This window comes from Puma concolor, chromosome C2 (genome assembly GCF_028749965.1).
Source record: "Puma concolor isolate L17-30 chromosome C2, mPumCon1.1.hap2, whole genome shotgun sequence".
NCBI classification, from domain to species: Eukaryota; Metazoa; Chordata; class Mammalia; order Carnivora; family Felidae; genus Puma; species Puma concolor.
This window is the reverse complement of record NC_141675.1, coordinates 10,103,776-10,123,470: the sequence shown is the minus strand read 5'-3', so window position 1 is coordinate 10,123,470 and position 19,695 is coordinate 10,103,776. Positions and strand designations below refer to the sequence as shown.

Sequence of the window (19,695 nt, the reverse complement as noted above, 5' to 3'; positions counted from 1 at the left end):
CAAAACCGAATTCAATTCGCTACGCTGGCTAATAGGAGTCCTGTAAAAACCACATGATGGCAAAACTTTCGAGCAAATGGTGAGATGAAAACAATTCAGCTAATAGCAGTGATGTAGCAACAGACTACTTGAGACTGGATCTGAAGAGGGAATGGCTACCTTGGTGACAGATTCGAGTTTTGCTTTGAATTCACATGAAAACTAAAAAAGTCGATCCTTTATTCTAACGGGGAAGAAAACAAATGAAGACAAGAACAAATTATCTGAAGGACAAACTTCAGCTGGCCTGCTGTGCCTAAGCTGGTGTGAGTAATTAAGTCCATCACTGGCATCTGCAGTTCAGGATGCAGAAATACAAATTTATACTTTAACTGGGGTAGGCTACATATTAACAACACTAACAGTATCTGAACAAAGAAGCCCTTTGGGGTTCTCAGCCTACATTTCAGGAGTAGAAATAACACTGTGAAGCAGGCATACTGGCACTGGGCTGACAACAGACATGGAAAAACAGAGGGCACTGCCAAACGGGCAGGGAGGAAGGATATGCTCTGTCCCTGCTACTCAATCCTACTCAACCGGGCAGAGATCTCATCCCACCACCTCTTAATCATACTGATCTTTCAAAACTATACGGTTGTCAAGACCCATGCAGTGGGGACGGGACATGTGCTCAGTAAGCTCAGACCTTAAAGGCCAGAGATTATCATAAATATGTAAGTTTACACACGCTTATGAAAACAAACCTAAAAGAGAAAGAACCACAAAGAACATTTCAAATTATAAAAGCTTTCGATATTTTCACATTTCCATTTTCTCCTGTCACTCGACACTGATTTTCCAGTTTTATCTACCCCGTGAATATACTTTAAAAATATAAGCATAAGGATTCATTTAAACTTTATAAATCCTAGAAATCAAAAAGTGTCACTGTTACTCCAAAAAACAATCTACAGTTTTATACCATTATCAAAGAATCTTTTGGCCTTACACAGAAATTAATAGTTCTGTACTGCAATGAAATCTAAACCATTTTATAAATATACCCTCTTCCCCACCCTCCCCCAGAAGAGGTGTGGAAAATGGTGGAAACAAGCCACTGAAATTAAAATACACTTCCCAGGATTAACCATGAACAATAAAACACACTTGTTTTACATGTATTGCTGCCATAAATCAAGCAGAAAGTTTTTCTTAAAACGGTTCAATGCACATAACAATAGGATTAAAGAGATAAAGGCAAAGAAAGAAAAAGAGAGCCTTAGAGGATTGAGACATTACCTTTGGAGCGCACGGTGTAACACTCTTTCTGTAAATTTTACACAAAAATGGCAAGAAATAAATTGTAATACACTTTTAAGACAAGACTGATTCTATGTTTTAATATCAATATAACTTTGAAATTAAGTATTTTCAAGTTTTATGCAAAGCACAAGAGCTTTTTTAAAATGGAGGGCTCTAAATTTTCTTTCACATAGGATATGTACGTAGAGATGAACTATGCTTAAGAAAAACGCTGGTTAAAATGGGAATCTGCTCAGAGCCTTAATATTGTTAACACTAGAGTGTGAATAACAAAGCATTCTATTTCGCTTTGCAAATCCTACAAACTTGCTAAGTCAACCAACATCTTTCTCAAAAAGAGAATAATGTATCCTGAGTACACAAATCTAAAAATCTGAATGCCCAGGAGCAGTTAGTTACTACCAGTGGAAAGCAAAACTTCAATGAAAAGAATTAAGAGAATTCAGCACAAAATTTCAGGGAACTTTTTTCTTTTTCAGTAATTCTCTTCAAGTAGTTAAAGAACCTTTCATGTTTCTACATTTGAAATCTTTTTCATCACACTTCACGACAGACCACTATCAGGAGTAAATGAGCAAAGTTTGGACTATAGTTTCTGTTCACTGCCTTTACACACATTTTCGAAGTTAAGTCCCCAAAACTAACAATAATAAAATAATAAAGCAGCATAATTAGAATTTTAAGGATCTTCTCAAAGGATAAAAAGGCAAGGGAGATAAAAGTATAAGAGTATGATGTCAAATTTTGGCCATGATACTTGCTTTCCCTGCCTAATGTGACTTTCCCCATTGTAAAAAAAATTTTTTTCAAAAAGTACGCAGTCTGACCAACTCTAACTCTATTAAACTTTAAACATTATCTACTATTATCAGACCAAAACCCACATTATACACAGTGGACAAAATTCTTTATTAAGGTTTTGGACATATTAAGCCTTGAAATCTTTAAAAATAAGCTTTAATTTCTTATAAAGGCATTGACACATGAATTACTGTTAAAAAAGAATATGTTTCAAATAATGTGGTGTTTTCAATGGATGTTTTCAAAAGAAAAAGTGACTCCAGGTGTAAAGTAGTATGGAAGTAAAAATAACCTATTTCTGTCTAGCGTAGCCTCTCACATGCAATTTTCCCCTTCAACTCGTGAAACTACCACACAATCATGGAAGAGGCACCAAATTATATAGAGTGACAAGGGCCACAGAAACTAACCAAGCCATGTTACAGAGCTCTTCCTGTGTGTTCCAAAAGTCACCGAACAGCTTTCAAAAGTTCAGCACTCAGGTTAACATAATACACATCAAACACTACCAGACACAAAATCCCTTCCAGGCGGCTAACACATATGTCACATAAACACTAAGTAATAGTAAGACTGGATGTTACAGATGACACTTCATATTCAGAGAACTTGGGTTTAAGGTCAAGTTTCATCAACATCTTTGTTGATGAAAAATCTTACAATTTACACATGAAGATATTACCCCCCAAAAGGAAGGAAAACCAGAACTGCCCAGATTATTAACACTTACTAGCATTTCTTCTCAAATTCATGAATGTGTGGAGGCAAAAAGCATTTCTGCACAAATTCTCTTTTGCTACCCAAAATCTCCACAGCTTTATAAACCCCTTAACAACAAACCACCTTGAGTACCCCTTGCTCTGCTCTGAAGTGACCAGCACTTCTCTCCTATGGAGGTGAGCAGCCACCTACAAGTCTGGTTAGAACACATCCTGGAACTTCTCTATGTTGTCCTCCTATAGTCCTCTTTATGCCTGTTAAAATATAAGGCTTTTTGTTTCAAGCTTGACTCGCCTACATTATCTTTTCTTAACTTTTTATAATTACCATGACCAATGACCGTGGCCAGTGACAAACACTGCTCTCCAGAGCTCCGTAGGTCTTCCTACTCCACGGCTGTACATAAGGTCCCACACACTAAGCAAAGGGAGACCAGTGTAACCACCACGCCATCGTTCTATCCGTAGCCGATGAAGACTGCTGCCTAATTTAGACAAATGAGCCTGAAGTTTCTTTGCAGCACCTTTCAGACTGATGAAAATTAGGCAATTAGCAAACTATCTCCTTGAGGGGCAAGACAATGTTTGCACAGAAATCATTCCACATATTCAAAAACTTAGGATCAACCTACAAACACTTTCTTCCTTTTATGCCCACATTTTCATGCCAAAATGTTTACTTTACCTATGAGAATGGGTAGGTATCTTATAAACCGAAAAGGAAAGATAGAACTAACTCAAGGTGAATAGCAAATAAAACTAGAACCAAGGCCTCCTGATAGCTAGATTAGTGGCTCTAACCCAGAAAAATAGTTATTTAATACAAAGCTATAAACCGCCCTAATTAATCTTTTTAATGACTACTTCATACAATACCTTCTTTATCTCTTCAATGAATATATACAAAAACAATGAAAATAAGAACAGAATTAACAGACTGTTACTAACAGCCAAAGGAAAAGAAAAATGTTTCCCTGTGTGTCATTTTATCTTAGCATTATACATACAAGGAAAATGTTGGTCTAGAGGATCACATCCTTTTCTCCTCTAAGACTTTATAATTCTATAGCTTTTATTATGGTTTCTTTCTAGTGTTTGGCTCCAACAAATAAATAATAAAGGACAAAGTGACTAAATACTGAGTTAACTGGGTTACTACTTTGGTCCCAGGTCTTCGAATTTCTTCAAAAATACTTTAACATGAACGGACCGTTATTTCCTTAGTGATTCATGGGGACAGTGCTATATATCATCTCTTCCATGTTTCTTGAGCAGTATTATTCCAAAAAGAATCAGTTTTATTCTATTTAAACCCTCCAAAGCAAAATCTTTGTGACTAACACAGTAGTAGACATAGGCAGTAACTGCAAAAATCACAAATAGTTTTAAAGAAGAAAATGCGAATTTTATCAGATACATAATTGTTCCATCCAAAGGAAGCAATATATGCGCAATCATGTTTAACAAAAATGATGTATGCCTTACGAAGGGGAAGTTTTAAATGCGTAAATAATAAAGACAATAGTTACTGCACAAAGCACAAGAATCTTTGAGGAACATTTTGCAAATACTCACACTAACAGCACCAAATTTACTCCTTAGGAATTACAAAGTAGATTTAAAATATGAGCTACAAATGCAATTTTGCAAGGATGCATTACAAATCCTTAGTAAGCTTATGAGACTGGAACCATATAGGGAGTCGTTGGCATTTTACCACCATTGTCACACCACCCTTTCTTGTTCGGAATGCAGAAGAGCTGCTCAAGGTGCCAAAGGGCAGAGCTGTGGTGAGAGGGAGGGGTGTAGCTGCCGCCCTTGGGGAGCTGGCAGCTAGCCCTGCTACCACCAACCCTCGCAGCCCCACCTCTTAGAGTGATTGTCTGTGACGGTTTACACAACTTGAAGATAGTAAGTTCTACTTTTTTTTTTTTTTTTTACTACTTCCAACTCCAAAAGGATTTGGACTTGCAAGACAGATTTTCAAACATTTCTCTTTTACGGACCATTATCTCCATTTTCCCTTTCTATAAAAGCAAGGAAGTGCTTTGTATAGAAAGGTGAATGTTAGTTTTATTTTATCCTTCAACACATGGGGAACTGGCAGTTTTAGCCAGCATAAAAAAAGCACATGCCACAAAAATTTCTTTAAAAAAAAAAAGATAAGGATCTTTTTTTTGTATGTGCAAAAACACTAAATTTGCTTCCAAGATTGCTTTTAACTGCAAATTCATTTCCATGAGTAAATTTCAAACTAAAAATAGAAAATTTTCTTTCAACACAAATTCAGTGATTTTACTGCCATCTACAGTTAATTATGAAAAGAAGCTGAAAAATTTTAATCCTAATTCATGGATGTCAAAATTTTCATTTGGCATTCTTTGTCAAAAATAGCAGTCCAATGTAAAATTAAACTAGGTAGAAACAGCAATGGCCTTAATTTTGTTTGATACTAAGCATTCCTAGAAATGACTTAAGGGCGTACTGAAGTACACAGAAACAAAATACTCTGTATTTTTTGAAGGGAGAACCTCAGACACTGGATTGTAATTAATGTATGCACCAGTTTTTACATTCTATACACAAGCTAACTGGTATGTGGCAATGGGAAGAAGCTGGTGCTGCCTGATAAATTTTCATGTAGTGATATAAAAAAGGAAATCTAAAAGAAACTTTAGAGCCCTCAGATGGTAGCTTCTTGACCAATGAATCATTAGTTTGTCATGTTCACAGTTCAGATAAGCTTAAAAATGGAAAATGGGAAACCTCAATCAAAGAGTAAACAGTTTTGTATTAAATTACTATAAAAGAAGTTTTTCAAAATATTTCCCACTATTTTTCTTTTCTTTCCTTTTTTTTTTTTTTTTTTTTTTTTTGGCCCTTAAGAAGGTTAAGGATAGAAACATGCTCTAGGAGAGAAGTCTTAATAACTACTGCTCTATGGGATCAAAACATGATCTAGGAACAAATGGTTTTGGTCCTCCTTTCCTGCACAGCTCCAAGCACTGTCATCTTCCAGCAGCTTTCCATTTTTAGGACATTCTTAGAAATAGAATGCCCCTTATCTGAACTTTTATCAGATCATGTTGGAAATCTATTTTGCAGACAACTTTAAAATGTGAGATTTATTTTACATGAATAATTTACTCCTTTAAAGACAGGGAAGCGCCATTCACACTCATCCATTCAGAAAGATGACAAAAACTTTTTCTGGTAAACTGTGAATAAAATATTTCTCCAACATAGGTAGCCCAACTCTAGAGATTTACTTCCAATCAAAAGCTTCTTGAACTTCATGCTAGTCAATTATCTTTCTTATTTTATATCCTGGGATTACAATAAAAATGGGTTTTAGAGTAGCTTTAGATTAGAATATATAACTACAAGTATCCCAAAGGGCTTTCAGATGAGAAGTAAGTAAGGTTTTGGTTGTGCATGCACATACATGAAAAGTTGTTTATTTTTTTAAAAAGCAAATTCGGCATTCGGAAGTTTCCTGAGTGATAATCTCATAAATTTTGGTCGAAATGACAGCAATATTGGGTTAATTTAATTATGTACAGAGATCTCAGAAGATTTAAGATTTCTACAATGCTGATGCAACAGCAAATCACTCATCTCTATACAATATCAGAAAATAATGGCACCTCTCTCCAATGAACTCAAAGAGCATCATTAAGAGAAAAAGCCACCATACAATGGTTTACTCAAAGCAACTACTTTCCAGGCCAAGAGGACATCTACTCCTAGGCCATGAACAACTTTTAAATGTTGACCAATAGTTTATGTTCCAATCTAGTTTTAGCAAACTGAGCCCCCAAATTTGCTAAGTAGAAGCCAATTTCTTTTCTTAAGATGACAACGTATTCTGAAAATAATGTACATCTTCAAGTTACATCTCGTAAGTACCATTCTTCAAATGCAGGATATATGCTGAAAGCTGAGGCGGCTGTTAGAGCTTACCAGTTTCTGTAACATTAGAAATTAATAATAAAGCCCAAGTTGACAGAATTCTAGCATTAAACTTGGTTTAACTCTACCATCTTTCTCATGAACAGCGCTTCTCTGTTTAAGAAAAGCTCATCTCTGAATTATGCCTACTCACATGAAAAACTGGGAACCATTGGTATGTTTCCCTCGATTTGCCATTGACAAAAGGAACGCTCTGTCATGTTTGAGAATAAAGTTTTCATCTGTTTGAAGAAAACACAAATTCGTCAGTCTCCAATTATAAGCCACTTTTAAAGTGTAATGTTCACAGTAATAAATAGAAAGCAAAGGATGAAATTCCTCTTCTCGTCAGTACAGATACTTGTCTGAATATTTAGAAAAAAATTTTTACAACTAATCAAAAAACAAAAGCATAAAAAGATCAAAGATACTACTTAAAGCCTTGAGGAAAAGAACATATATTTAATACTTTATACAAACAGCCTTAGAACAGTCACTTTTAGTAGTAACATAGTTTGGCTATATGATATGTGAACTATGACTTTCAGGGAAAACCAGTAAAGAAATTTTAGAAAAATCTCTACAGTAAAGCTCATTTCCTTCAAATTTCCAATTATCCTACTTAATGCACTAAACATGGGAGAAGTTTAATAATCTTATGAACTTAGTTTCTATACGGTAAATTTATTACTCAACTGTACTAAAGCTAGACTACGAGAGCAAAAAACAAAAAAATTACAGAACTTAAGTTGTAAGGATATGCCTAAATTAAATCAAGTATATAGATTCCTAACAACAGGATAAAAAATTACCTAAGGAAGAAAATCCTATAAAAACAAAAACTTAAAGGGCGAAATATAGTTTTAAGATACATAAGTATCTGCCGCAGGGAACAACCACATTCAAGCGGCCTACAACATCAGTCTCAAATTGCTACAAGCTGATAGAACCAGCTAATGAGCTGTTTCCTACTGGTTCAAAGGAAAAACTGCCATAAAGATCACTCAGAGAGGATTTTAATTCCAGCAGAAATATCTTGAAAACGAATTTAAATTTCCGTTTAACATTCATACAAACAAACCTTTCTTTAGAACAAACAGAAACATAGAAAACTTTAAAAAATGATTACCTTGGGAACAGGCTTCTGAAAAAGAGTGGTAATCCATTTTCCCCCAAAAGAAATATAAAAGACTATTATAACGCTGAAGCTATCATGGCATTAAAATCTAATCAGATTGGATCCCATTATCAATCTCTGCAACTGACTTTTCTAAGGCTTTTTGGGGCAAATGCAATAGTTAGACTTATGCAAATACTACTACTGTAGGAATAAAATACAATCATATGATTCTAGTATACAAAAGAAAACATACAAACCTTTGAGAAAGTAGGAAATACCAACTTTTAGTCAAAGAAATTGTTTGGTTTAGGGGGAAAAAAACACAACTAGATTTTTTTCCTGATGTAGAACTAAGAGCCCATTGTGAAAAGAAAAAAAGATACAGATGCACGTATGAAATAGTATACAGAATTTTCCAAGTCTTCAAGCAATATAAGAAATCCAGCCACAACCTGACCCAGGCTGTCCATAAACTTATTAGGAAGGGTGCAAGGGAACAGAATTGGAGTTTGTGTTACTGAGCTTCGTTCTCTTACCTTTTCATTTTGCAAAAGACCACATTCTCTATAAACAAAAGAATATGTTGACAGTTTTAGGCAGGAAGATAGGAGTTTTCATGTATATAGTTGCCTAACCTCCATGCTGAAAGTCATGTTTAACCATAAAGTTAGCCTTAATTAATCTTGTCAATTAAAAGTTACATATTACAATATAATTTATCCCCAAGTTCATGCAAATAAAGTATTTTCATGCAGCATTAGTTTCATGCAAAAAGTGAACTATAAGTAAACCTCTCCTCATTAAAAGTACATGATCAAATTTGCTTTAACATCAGAACTGAAACAAAAGACCATAAAATATTAAGCCTTACCTTTAAAATATCCACCATAAATTGATTCTCCACCTTTTCCATTACCTGCAAATAATGACCTATATTAAGTTATAATGACAATTTAAAATATACTAATACATATAAATTACTTTTTATGCTTTCAATTTATTAAAGAAACTAACAACTTGTAATTGCTATAATCAAAATTCTACAAATCCTCAATTAACCTCATCTTTGAATATAAGTGCAAAAAAGTCCAGTACTGTTATAATAAATATTATTAAAAATTATCTCCAGGGGCACCTGGGTGGCTCAATCAGTTGAGCATCCAACTTTGGCTCAGGTCACGATCTTGTGGTTCACGAGTTCAAGCCCCGCGTCGGGCTCTGGGCTGACAGCTCAGAGCCTAGAGCCTGGAGCATGCTTCAGATTCTGTCTCCCTCTCTCTTCCCTTCCCCTGCTCATTGAGCTCTCTTTCTCTCTCTCTCAAAAGTAAATAAAAAAAAAAAATAAATAAACTAGCTCCATAACCCATTTATTTCAAAAAGTAATCATAACAACAAAATTCGGGAAGAATAAAAATAATCCACAAGTACTTGGTATTCATTGTAAGAGAATTCACCAAAAATCTGTAATATTATTAAAAGTACATAAAAACAAAATAAAGTGGCTTGGTATTTCGCTTTTCATACATTTTTTGCTCTACAACATTCACTCATCCAACATCTATTCACTGACCACTTAATATTTACTTCACACTGTGATACAATATTTACAATTAACAGTATGAAACACATAAGAAACCGATAGTTGGAGTTATTAAAAGCGTAACTTTTAGCTCTACCTTCGCTGAAGTCCCCACCCTGAATCATAAAGTTTTTAACCACACGATGGAATGTGGAACCTTTATAACATAACTTCTTCCCAGTTGTTTTCCCAAGGCCTTTCTCTCCTGGAAAACAAAGAAATGACGTTTAGCTACAAATATATCTGTCCATGGAAATTAGTCCAAATTAGTCCTTTGTGAAATCCCTCCTGTGTGCTGGCACTGTAAGAGATACAAGACACAGGGTGACGACGGAATACACACATGGGTTCCAAAAGTAAGTATCAAGCAGCATATAAATGTTAAATTGTGTAGCAGTGACTCTATATGCTATAGGAGAAAAGCAGATTAGAAATGCTTATCGCTCCACCAAGAGAGAGCGGTGAAGGAGTTGGTACAAACACTGTATATGTACGTAAGTGTATCCAAGCACACACTTAAAAATCTTAATTTGCTATTTTAAAATAACATCATAGATGTTTTTCCTATTTTAATTGAAAAATATATATAAACTCAACTATAAATAACAAAGAACAACTGCATTATGTTTTGCCTATCTTCTAATCCTAAATTTCTTAGAAATCTGGAATGCTAGGGTCGCCTGGGTGACGCAGTCAGTTAAGCGTCCGACTTCAGCCAGGTCACGATCTCGCGGTCCGGGAGTTCGAGCCCCGCGTCAGGCTCTGGGCTGATGGCTCAGAGACTGGAGCCTGTTTCCGATTCTGTGTCTCCCTCTCTCTCTGCCCCTCCCCCGTTCATGCTCTGTCTCTCTCTGTCCCAAAAATAAATAAACGTTGAAAAAAAAATTACAAAAAAAAAGAAATCTGGAATGCTAAATTTGTTCAAAATACTAAAATTTAGAATTTTGAACTACAATGTTTAGAGATGATTTAATTACATGCAGTAGTACTTTCTTTTTCACTTTTGAGACCATTTCTTTGTCCTCTCTTCAAGAAATATTTCCCTGATTTCCTACCAGTGAAAATAGTGTTTTTTAACGTGCTAAACTCATTTTACAGCCCGTTACTTTTTAAGGAAAACATCTATTCTGTTAAGCAAGATAAAACTCTAAGTCATGACTTCTCATCAGAAATAATTTAACAATTCATTTACCTGAGCATAGGCAAAGGAAGTTTTTGCATGTTTTTGGACATATGTCTGAGAAGAGCTGAAACATAATGCGACCAACTGAAATAAAACACATTAAAAAAAACAAAGGTAAGCAAGATGATTAAATAGGTCATTTTATTTTATATGGGAGAAAACACAAATAATCAAACTGAATCAACAAACTGAAAAGTCCATTTTTGTAATTTAATTTTTCAAAAGGCTTAACGGGAAAAAATTTCATGGAGCAACACCAACTAACAAGAATTCTACTCTATTTGTTAGTGCTAGAACTCATATGCAGCCTAAGCGGCTTCAGCCCGAAAACTGTAGGATTTCAAGTGTGTTGTAAAGGGGCTTCATATTATTAGATCCCTTTTAGTACAGTCTCCTATCTAAACACCATTAATCTGCTTTAAAATATTCTCAATAATAGTTGTCTAATCTATGCTTGAGCCCCTCTAGTGATGAGAGCACATCATCACAAGACACTCATTCTGGCCCATACTGTTAGAAGAAGGTTCTTCTGCCCTCTGGATCTAGCCTTCTACCTTTATGCAAGAACTACTTAGAACCAACTTCCTGAACTGCCATCTTGGTTGTGGTTCCTAAAAAATACCAAAAACACACAAAACAGACAGAAAAAAAAATACAATACACAGGAAATGAGAAGGAACAAGCTTACAAATTTGATTTAATTATACCACAGGGAAGTGCTTCACAAACTATTTGGTCTCAGGACTTCTTCAAACTCTTAAAAATTATTGAGCTTTTACAATGTGGGTTATATCTATTGCTATTTACTATATTATAAATTAAAACTCTGAAATTCTTAAAAGACAAGAATATAAAGCATACATTCCATCAGCTGTCAGAGTGGTGAGATCATTACGTATTGTATATCAGGAAAATTTCACTTGTGAATGAGAGCACAACAGGCAAATTGTATTACTACCAAAGTAGTTTTGCTTTACAGACCTGAAAGGTTCTCAAATAGAGTAAAAAATATTTTGATTTACAATCACTTTCCCGAGTCCCCTTTCCTTTTTATTCTACACAGTCTTTTCCATTATGAATGAACATTTTTATTTAATCAAAAGGGATTTACAGAATAAATCAAAATTAACTGTGGACCAAATGTTACGTTGTCTTCAGCACAGATGCACACTGATTGGAATCACTCTGTACCACTAAGATTTGAATTTATTCCTGGCCATGTCAGTCGGTTTCTCGGAGGACAAAACAAAGCTACAAACTACCTTGTAATAGACACCCTTAAGGGATAAAAAGTGGGATTAATGGCATTACATAAGACTTTCTTGTGTGAACACTCTGCTTATCGCTTCAATGGAGCCAAATTTTAAAGCAATTTCAAAACGTTCTAGCTCATCTTTACATCTAAAGGAATGAAGAAAAAGATAGGGAATTAGAATTTTTTTAATGCATGTAATATCAGTAATAATACCACTCTGTATTTACATGGAAATATTTTGCTAGTGTAATAAAAATATTTTCAATCTTCATAAATCCCTGGGAAATAGCTGACTAGGTTGGTGACAAGTCAGTTCAAAACCATCTAGCTTTGCGGACTAAAACATAGATTTTTGGAATCCCTGTAAGATAGTTACTTTCCAGGATAAAAGATATAATCAAAACATTCAAAAACTTAGCTTTTTCTTTTAGGACTATAGTAACTTCAACATCAAGTTTCTTTTTTTCAAAACCTTTGATGCTTCCAAATGAAAGCCAGTAAAAGTTTCAAATGTTTCTATTCCTCCTTTACAGATGATTAAGAGCTATGAACCCTCGAGTGGTATAATACATATGAAAACAGTTAAATGTGATTACATTTCCAGGTCTAATATTCAGAGAGGGATAGCAAACGACAATGATGTTTCTAAAAAACCACTCACCTCTAAATATCTTACCCTCTAACTTGATGAAGAAAAAAAAATTCTATTCACTTCTCAATCTCATGGGACAGGGTCTAAGTTAGAGCTGAAGTTTTGGTTCCTTTATGGCATTATGTTGTTAAGAGTAAATGAAAGGGGCGCCTGGGTGGCTCAGTCGGTTGAGTGTTCGACTCTTGGTTTTGGCTCAGGTCATGATCTCACAGTTTGTGAGTTCAAGCCCTGCATCAGACTCCACTCTGATGGTGCAGAGCTTGCTTAGAATTCTCTCTCTCTCTCTCTCTCTCTCTCTCTCTCTCTCTCTCTCTCTCTCTGCCCCTCCCCTGCTCACTCTCTCTCTCTATCAAAATAAATAAATAAATTTAGGGGCACTTGGGTGGCTCAGTTGGTTAAGCATCCGACTTCAGCTCAGGTCATGATCTTGGGGTTCATGAGTTCGAGCCCCATGTCAGGCTCTGTGCTAACAGCTCAGAGCCTGGAGCCTGCTTCACGTTCTGTGTCTCCCTTTCTTTCTGCCCCTCTCCCACTCGTACTCTCTCTCTCTCAGAAATAAACATCAAAAAAAATTTTTTTTAATAAATAAATAAACTTAAAAAAAAAGAGTAAAAAAAAAAAACAGAACAAAACCAAATTGTTTTGGGGGTGCCTAGCTGGTTCAGTCAGAGGAGCATATGACTCTTGATCTTGGGGTTGTGAGTTCAAGCTCCACACTGGGTATAGAAATTACTTAAATACATAAACTTAAAACCAAACTGTTTTGGCTTCACTACCAGGGTGCCAGGTTAAAAACACTGCCAAACCCAGAAAAATAACTTAAAAATCCACAGAAAGAACGGATTAACCCAATCGGGCATGCAAGACATGAGAAAGGCTATGGACATTCAGTCACACTGGCTGAGACTACCTTCTGAGTTTAAAATGTCTGCATACGTGGGGCACCTGGGTGGCGTAGTCAGTTAAGAATCCGACTCAATTTCTGCTCAGGTCATGATCTCACAGTTCAGGAGTTTGAGCTTCACGGTGAGCTCCATGCTGACAGTGCAGAGCCTGCTTGGGATTCTCTCTCTCCCGCTCTCTCTCTGCCCCTCCCCCAGTCTCTCTTTCTCTCAAAATAAATACATAAACTTAAAAAAATAAATAAATAAACACTGGCTACACGCAGGAAAGGCCAAGCAAGACACACCTAAGTCATGTTGTAATCCTGATGTGGCCACTAGATGGCAGCAATAAAATCAGCAAGTACTTGGAATACGAATATAACAAACCTCACCTTTCAATAATATCATTGTTTCTTGTTCTCAGAAACAGCTGCACTGGAATTACAGGTATAGTAGTGAAAAAGGAGACATATATCATAGACATGAAAGATACAGTAGTTGAAAAAGTGAGCACTGGTTGGGAAAAAATATTTAGCAGATGGTACACTGCACAAGGCAAAGAATATCACATATACAATTACAAGTAAGAGATGAGGATAAGAACAAAGGTATGAACGGGTCATAGGGGTTAGGCAGAGAGCAAAATCTAAGAGGAAATTAAAGAATGGATATACCACTTCAACAAAATCAGGCCATTTATCCATTTAACTGAGATCCTCCCCAGGTGTCAGGTGGTCCAGTAGTACGTAAGACAGTGCCTGTTTGGGGGAGCTCTTGTCTTAGCTGGGAATGACAGATACAAATTCTTACACAATGGAGTGAGCCGTCAATAGTATGAACAAAATGCACTTATATCCACCCTACGCCTGACTGATGCATGTGAGAGCAGAGGGATAGGGACCAGGTCTGTTTACTCCCCACTTTATCCCCACTGATTTGTACAGAGTCTGGTACAAAATAAGTACACAATAAATACTTGAATAAAAACAATAAAAACACGTGAAACCAAAACTATTCAAAGATAGAACTTAACAAAATATAAATGAACAAACACCTAAATACACAGATAAAAAGTATTCATTACACCAGGAAAAGTTATTACAAGTGGAACGACATCAAGACATTGCTTAATAAAAGCTATTTTCAGAGATATAAAGGAAGAGACTTCTTCTAGCATTCAGGCAGTAGAATCATGTCACCTACAGGGAAAAGAAATTAGGCTGACTGCAGACACTTTACTTTAGAAACTGGAGACAACAGAACACTGCTACCATCTTACACAGACTAATAGGTTGTGAACACAGAATTCTATACATAGCAAAGGAAATACAATAATTAGATTTCATCCTGAAAAATCTATTTGAAATATAAGCCTAAGATAGGACTCAAAGAACAAATGAGAAAACGTTAGTGGGAAAAGAGTGATACTGAGCACTAAATCCATTACAACACAGAATTAAACCTAAACAACTAGGGTAGGTATGGTTACAAAATAAAATATAAATGTTTCAGCTATTGGGAAACAAAGTAGGTGTTGGTAAAATTTCTTTTGGCTATTTTTAGGAACCTTCTAAAAATATTTTCTTTTGAATAGGTAATGTTTTTCATGATTCAAAAATCCAACAGTGGAAAAAACATAAAGAATGAGAAGTCTTATTCGTACTTCTGTCAACAGGTAATCACTTTCATTAATACCACGTGTGTGCTTCCAGTGTCTCTTCAAACACACAGGCAAATAGTGATATATTCTATTTTTCTTGTTTTACAAAGCAGCGTAACTGCTGAAAGTAGTAATCTTAAAAGTTCTCACAAGAAAAAAAACTTAACTCTGTGTGGTGATGGATACTAACAAGACTTCCTACAGTGATCATTTCACAATACATACATATATCTAATCATTATGCGTATACCTGAAACTAAGATGTTAGATATCAATTTTTTTTAAGTTTATTTATTTTGTGAGAGAAACAGAGAGCAAGCACACATGGGAGGAGAGGCAGACAGAGAGGGAGAGACATGGGAGAGGCAGACAGAGGGAGAGAGAGAATCCCAAGCAGGTTCCACACTGTCAGCACAGAGCCTGATGTGGGGCTTGAACCTATGAACTGTGACATCATGACCTGAGCCCAAATCAAGAGTTGGATGCTTAACCAACTCAGTAGCCCAGGCGCCCCTATATGTCAATTATATCTCAATTTTAACATGAATAAAAATGAGCAATTCCTTGGTTAAAAAAATAGGTAGCATGTTATGCATACTGTGCTATACTCTACTCACTTAATGAATACACCATGAAGATATATTAAACATTTTTCAAGTTACTATGGAGGAGCAATCCACAGTAAAAAGCTATAAACAAAGAAAAGGAAATAGCACGAAAACATAAGATTTCAGATAAAACCAAAAAGCTCTCTAATTTTTTAGGCACATGGAGCTTTTTTCATGACAGGTCAACTAACACCCAGCTAAAAATATCCTGCAGATAGTACCAGCAAAAACTCAAGAGAATTTATTGGCTTGTGTAGTTAGTTGACAAGGATATGGGCTGAGATCAGAGAACCAAAGAACTGTAGGAACCAGGATGTCAGGGAATGAGGCCAGGGAATGGCAGAGTTGCCAGGTTTCAAAAGGCCAAAAATACTGAATACCACCTCTTTGTCCTGTTCAATGCACACAGCCCTAAATGTTTTCACTAATGATTAGATACATTACTCACTCAAATGAAGAAAGAAAAGCAATAAACAAACCTAACAAAGATTTTAATAAAAGTGTAAGAAAAAATTAATAAATTAGAAAATAAAAATATTAGACATGGGGCACCCGGGTGGCTCAGTTGGTTAGACATCTGACTTCAGCTCAGGTCATGATCTCACAGTCCATCGGTTCGAGCCCCGCGTCAGGCTCTGTGCTGACAGCTCAGAGCCTGGAGCCTGTTTCAGATTCTGTGTCTCCCTCTCGCTCTCTGCCCCTCCCCCACTATGCTCTGTCTCTCTCAAAAATAAACAAACATTGGGAATGAAAGCTGGTGCAGCCACTCTGGAAAACAGTATGGAGGTTCCTCACAAAACTAAAAATAGAACTACCCTATGACCCAGCAATTGCACTACTAGGCATTTATCCTCGGGATACAGGTGTGCTGTTTCGAAGGGACACAGGCACCCCCATGTTTATAGCAGCACTATCCACAATAGCCAAAGTATGGAAAGAGCCCAAATGTCCACTGATGGATGAATGGATAAAGAAGATGTGGTATATATATATACGATGGAGTATTACTCGGCAATCAAAAAGAATGAAATCTTGCCATTTGCAACTATGTGGATGGAACTGGAGGGTATTATGCTAAGCGAAATTAGTCAGAGAAAGACAAAAATCATATAACAAAAGTCATATGAAGACTTTAAGAGACAAAACAGATGAACATAAGGGAAGGGAAACAAAAATAATATAAAAACAGGGAGGGGGACAAAACAGAAGAGACTCATAAATATGGAGAATAAACTGAAGGTTACTGGAGGGGTTTTGGGAGGGGGGATGGGCTAAATGGGTAAGGGGCAATAAGGAATCTACTCCTGAAATCATTGCTTCACTATATGCTGACTAATTTGGATGTAAATTAAAAAAAAATAAAAAATAATAAAATAAAATAAAATAAAGTAAAGTAAAGTAAAATAAAAAACTAAGTGGCCCATTGGGAAGACCGGGTGGCTCGGTCCAAAAAAAAAAAAAAAAAGTGTGTATGTGTCTGTTTATATACAAAACTGATATTAAAATAATGTTAAATGCAGGTATTAAATCATATTGGTTATATTTTCTTCTATAAATAATTGTTTCTTACATTTTAAGAATGAATAAATTTTAGATCAAAATAAAATCAGTCATTTAATTTATATGTTCACTTTTTCTTTTGCAGAGAGGGTTATTTTATACTCTGTAAATAAATAAACATACATCAATGTTTTCCTCATTAAAAAAAACAAACATTAAAAAAAATATTAGACTTGATAAATTCCAAAGCTGGCTCTTTTGGAGGAAAAATAAAAAGGGACACTAAATTGTAGGAAAAAATTGTAAGAAGGTATGGATTACAACTCCATGCTGATGGAGACTAAAAAACAGAGCCAAGAAAGAAACAAAATGCTGGTAAGTATACATCCAGAAGAGTGCTGTTAAATAACTCTTGAGATTAAAATGTAATGCCATCTCAACTGCTTCAGAGCACAGCAAAAGATGAAAACCTTAACAAACTTTATGAAGCAAATTAAATTGATACCAAAGTCTGAGATAGATGACATAAACAAACTTGAAAACTCTCTATATATCAATCTCATTTTTTAAAAGGTACTATGCTGAGACAGAAACCACAAGAGCATTTGATGAAGGTAAAAAAAAAAAAAAAAGAAAAAAGTGGGGAGGGGAGAATAAATGTGAGAGAGCAAGCGAGCACGAGCACAGGACAGGAACAGAGGGAGAAAGACTCTTTAGCAGGCTCCACACTCAGCACGGAGCTCGATGGGGGCTCGATCCCACGACCCTAGGATCGTGACCTAAAATCAAGAGTCGGATGTTCAACAGACTGGGCCACCCAGGCACCCTGAACATTCATCCCTTAACATAAGCACAAAAATTCTCAGACACCCTTCAAATCAAGAGACAGCATTATGTTTAGTGGTGGAACATTAGGACAGCACTAATGTCATTAAAGTAAGGGACAAGTCAAAAGTGCTTGTTTGGACTTCAAGCTGTATTACAAAGCTATGATCATCAAGACAGTATGGTGCTGGCAGAAAAACAGGCACTCAGATCAGTGGAACCCAGAAATGGACCCACAGACATATGGCCAATTAATCTTTGACAAAGCAGGGAAGAATATCCAATGGAATAGACAGTCTCTTCAGCAAGTGGTGCTGGGAAAATTGGACAGCGACATGCAGAAAAATGAACCTGGACCACTTTCTTACACCATACACAAAAATAAACTCAAAATGGATGAAAGACCTAAATGTAAGACAGGAAACCATCAAAATCCTCGAGGAGAAAGCAGGCAAAAACGTCTTTGATCTTGGCCGCAACAACTTCTTAACACGTCTCCAGAGGCAAGGGAAACAAAAGCAAAAATGAACTATTGGGACCTCATCAAAATAAAAAGCTTCTGCACAGCAAAGGAAACAATCAGCAAAACTAAAAGGCAATCGATGGAATGGGAAAAGATACTCACAAACGACATATCAGATAAAGGGTTAGTATCCAAAGTCTATAAAGAACCTATCAAAAACTCAACACACAAAAAACAAATAATCCAGTGAAGAAATGAGCTAAAGACACGAAAAATACTTCTCCAAAGTAGACGCCCAGATGGCCAACAGACAAATGAAACGATGCTCAACATCACTCATCATCAGGGAAATACAAATCAAAACCACAATGCGATACCACCTCACACCCGTCAGAATGGCTAACATTAACAACTCAGGCAATAACAGATGTTGGTGAGGATGTGGAGAAAGAGGATCTCTTTTGCACTGTTGGTGGCAATGGAAACTGGTGCAGCTACTCTGGAAAACAGTATGGAGGTTCCTCGAAAAACTAAAAACAGAACTACCCTACGACCCAGCAATTGCACTATTAGGCATTTATCCTCGGGATACAGGTGTGCTGTTTTGAAGGGACACATGCACCCCAATGTTTCTAGCAGCACTATCAACAATAGCCAAAGTATGGAAAGAACCCAAATGTCCACTGATGGATGAATGGATAAAGAAGATGTGGTATATATATACGGTGGAGTATTACTCGGCAATCAAAAAGAATGAAATCTTGCCATTTGCAACTATGTGGATGAAACTGGAGGGTATTATGCTAAGCGAAATTAGTCAGAGAAAGACAAATATTGTATAACTTCACTCATATGAGGACTTTAAGAGATAAAACAGATGAACATAAGGGAAGGGAAACAAAAATAATATAAAAACAGGGAGGGAGACAAAACAGAAGAGACTCAAACATGGAGAACAAACAGAGGGTTACTGGAGGGGTTGTGGGAGGGGGGATGGGCTGAATGGGGAAGGGGCATTAAGGAATCTACTCCTGAAATCATTGTTTTACTATATGCTAACTAATTTGGATACAAATTTTTTTTTTTAATTTTTTTTTCAACATTTTTATTTTTTTTTTATTTTTGGGACAGAGAGAGACAGAGCATGAACGGGGGAGGGGCAGAGAGAGAGGGAGACACAGAATCGGAAA

The 19,695-nt window shown here is 36.0% G+C and overlaps 1 protein-coding gene across 15 annotated transcripts in view; it reads right to left on the bottom strand.

The window, feature by feature from the left end:
- Nucleotides 1–19,695, bottom strand: part of NKTR (natural killer cell triggering receptor) — a 63,508-nt gene that overhangs the window by 24,128 nt on the left and 19,685 nt on the right. For 4 of the 15 annotated variants that reach the window (XM_086720548.1, XM_025914159.2, XM_025914160.2 and 1 more), the window contains exons 3-6: nt 10,668–10,742; nt 9,573–9,680; nt 8,768–8,812; nt 6,931–7,018 (exon numbers count right to left, since the gene is read on the bottom strand). In XM_086720548.1, the coding sequence (XP_086576674.1) occupies nt 6,931–7,018; nt 8,768–8,812; nt 9,573–9,680; nt 10,668–10,742 (316 nt within the window). Of the gene's footprint in view, nt 1–337; nt 8,827–9,572; nt 9,681–10,667; nt 10,743–19,695 lie in introns of those variants that run through there. The other 11 variants (XR_015255989.1, XR_015255990.1, XM_086720549.1 and 8 more) reach the window with 11 other exon arrangements.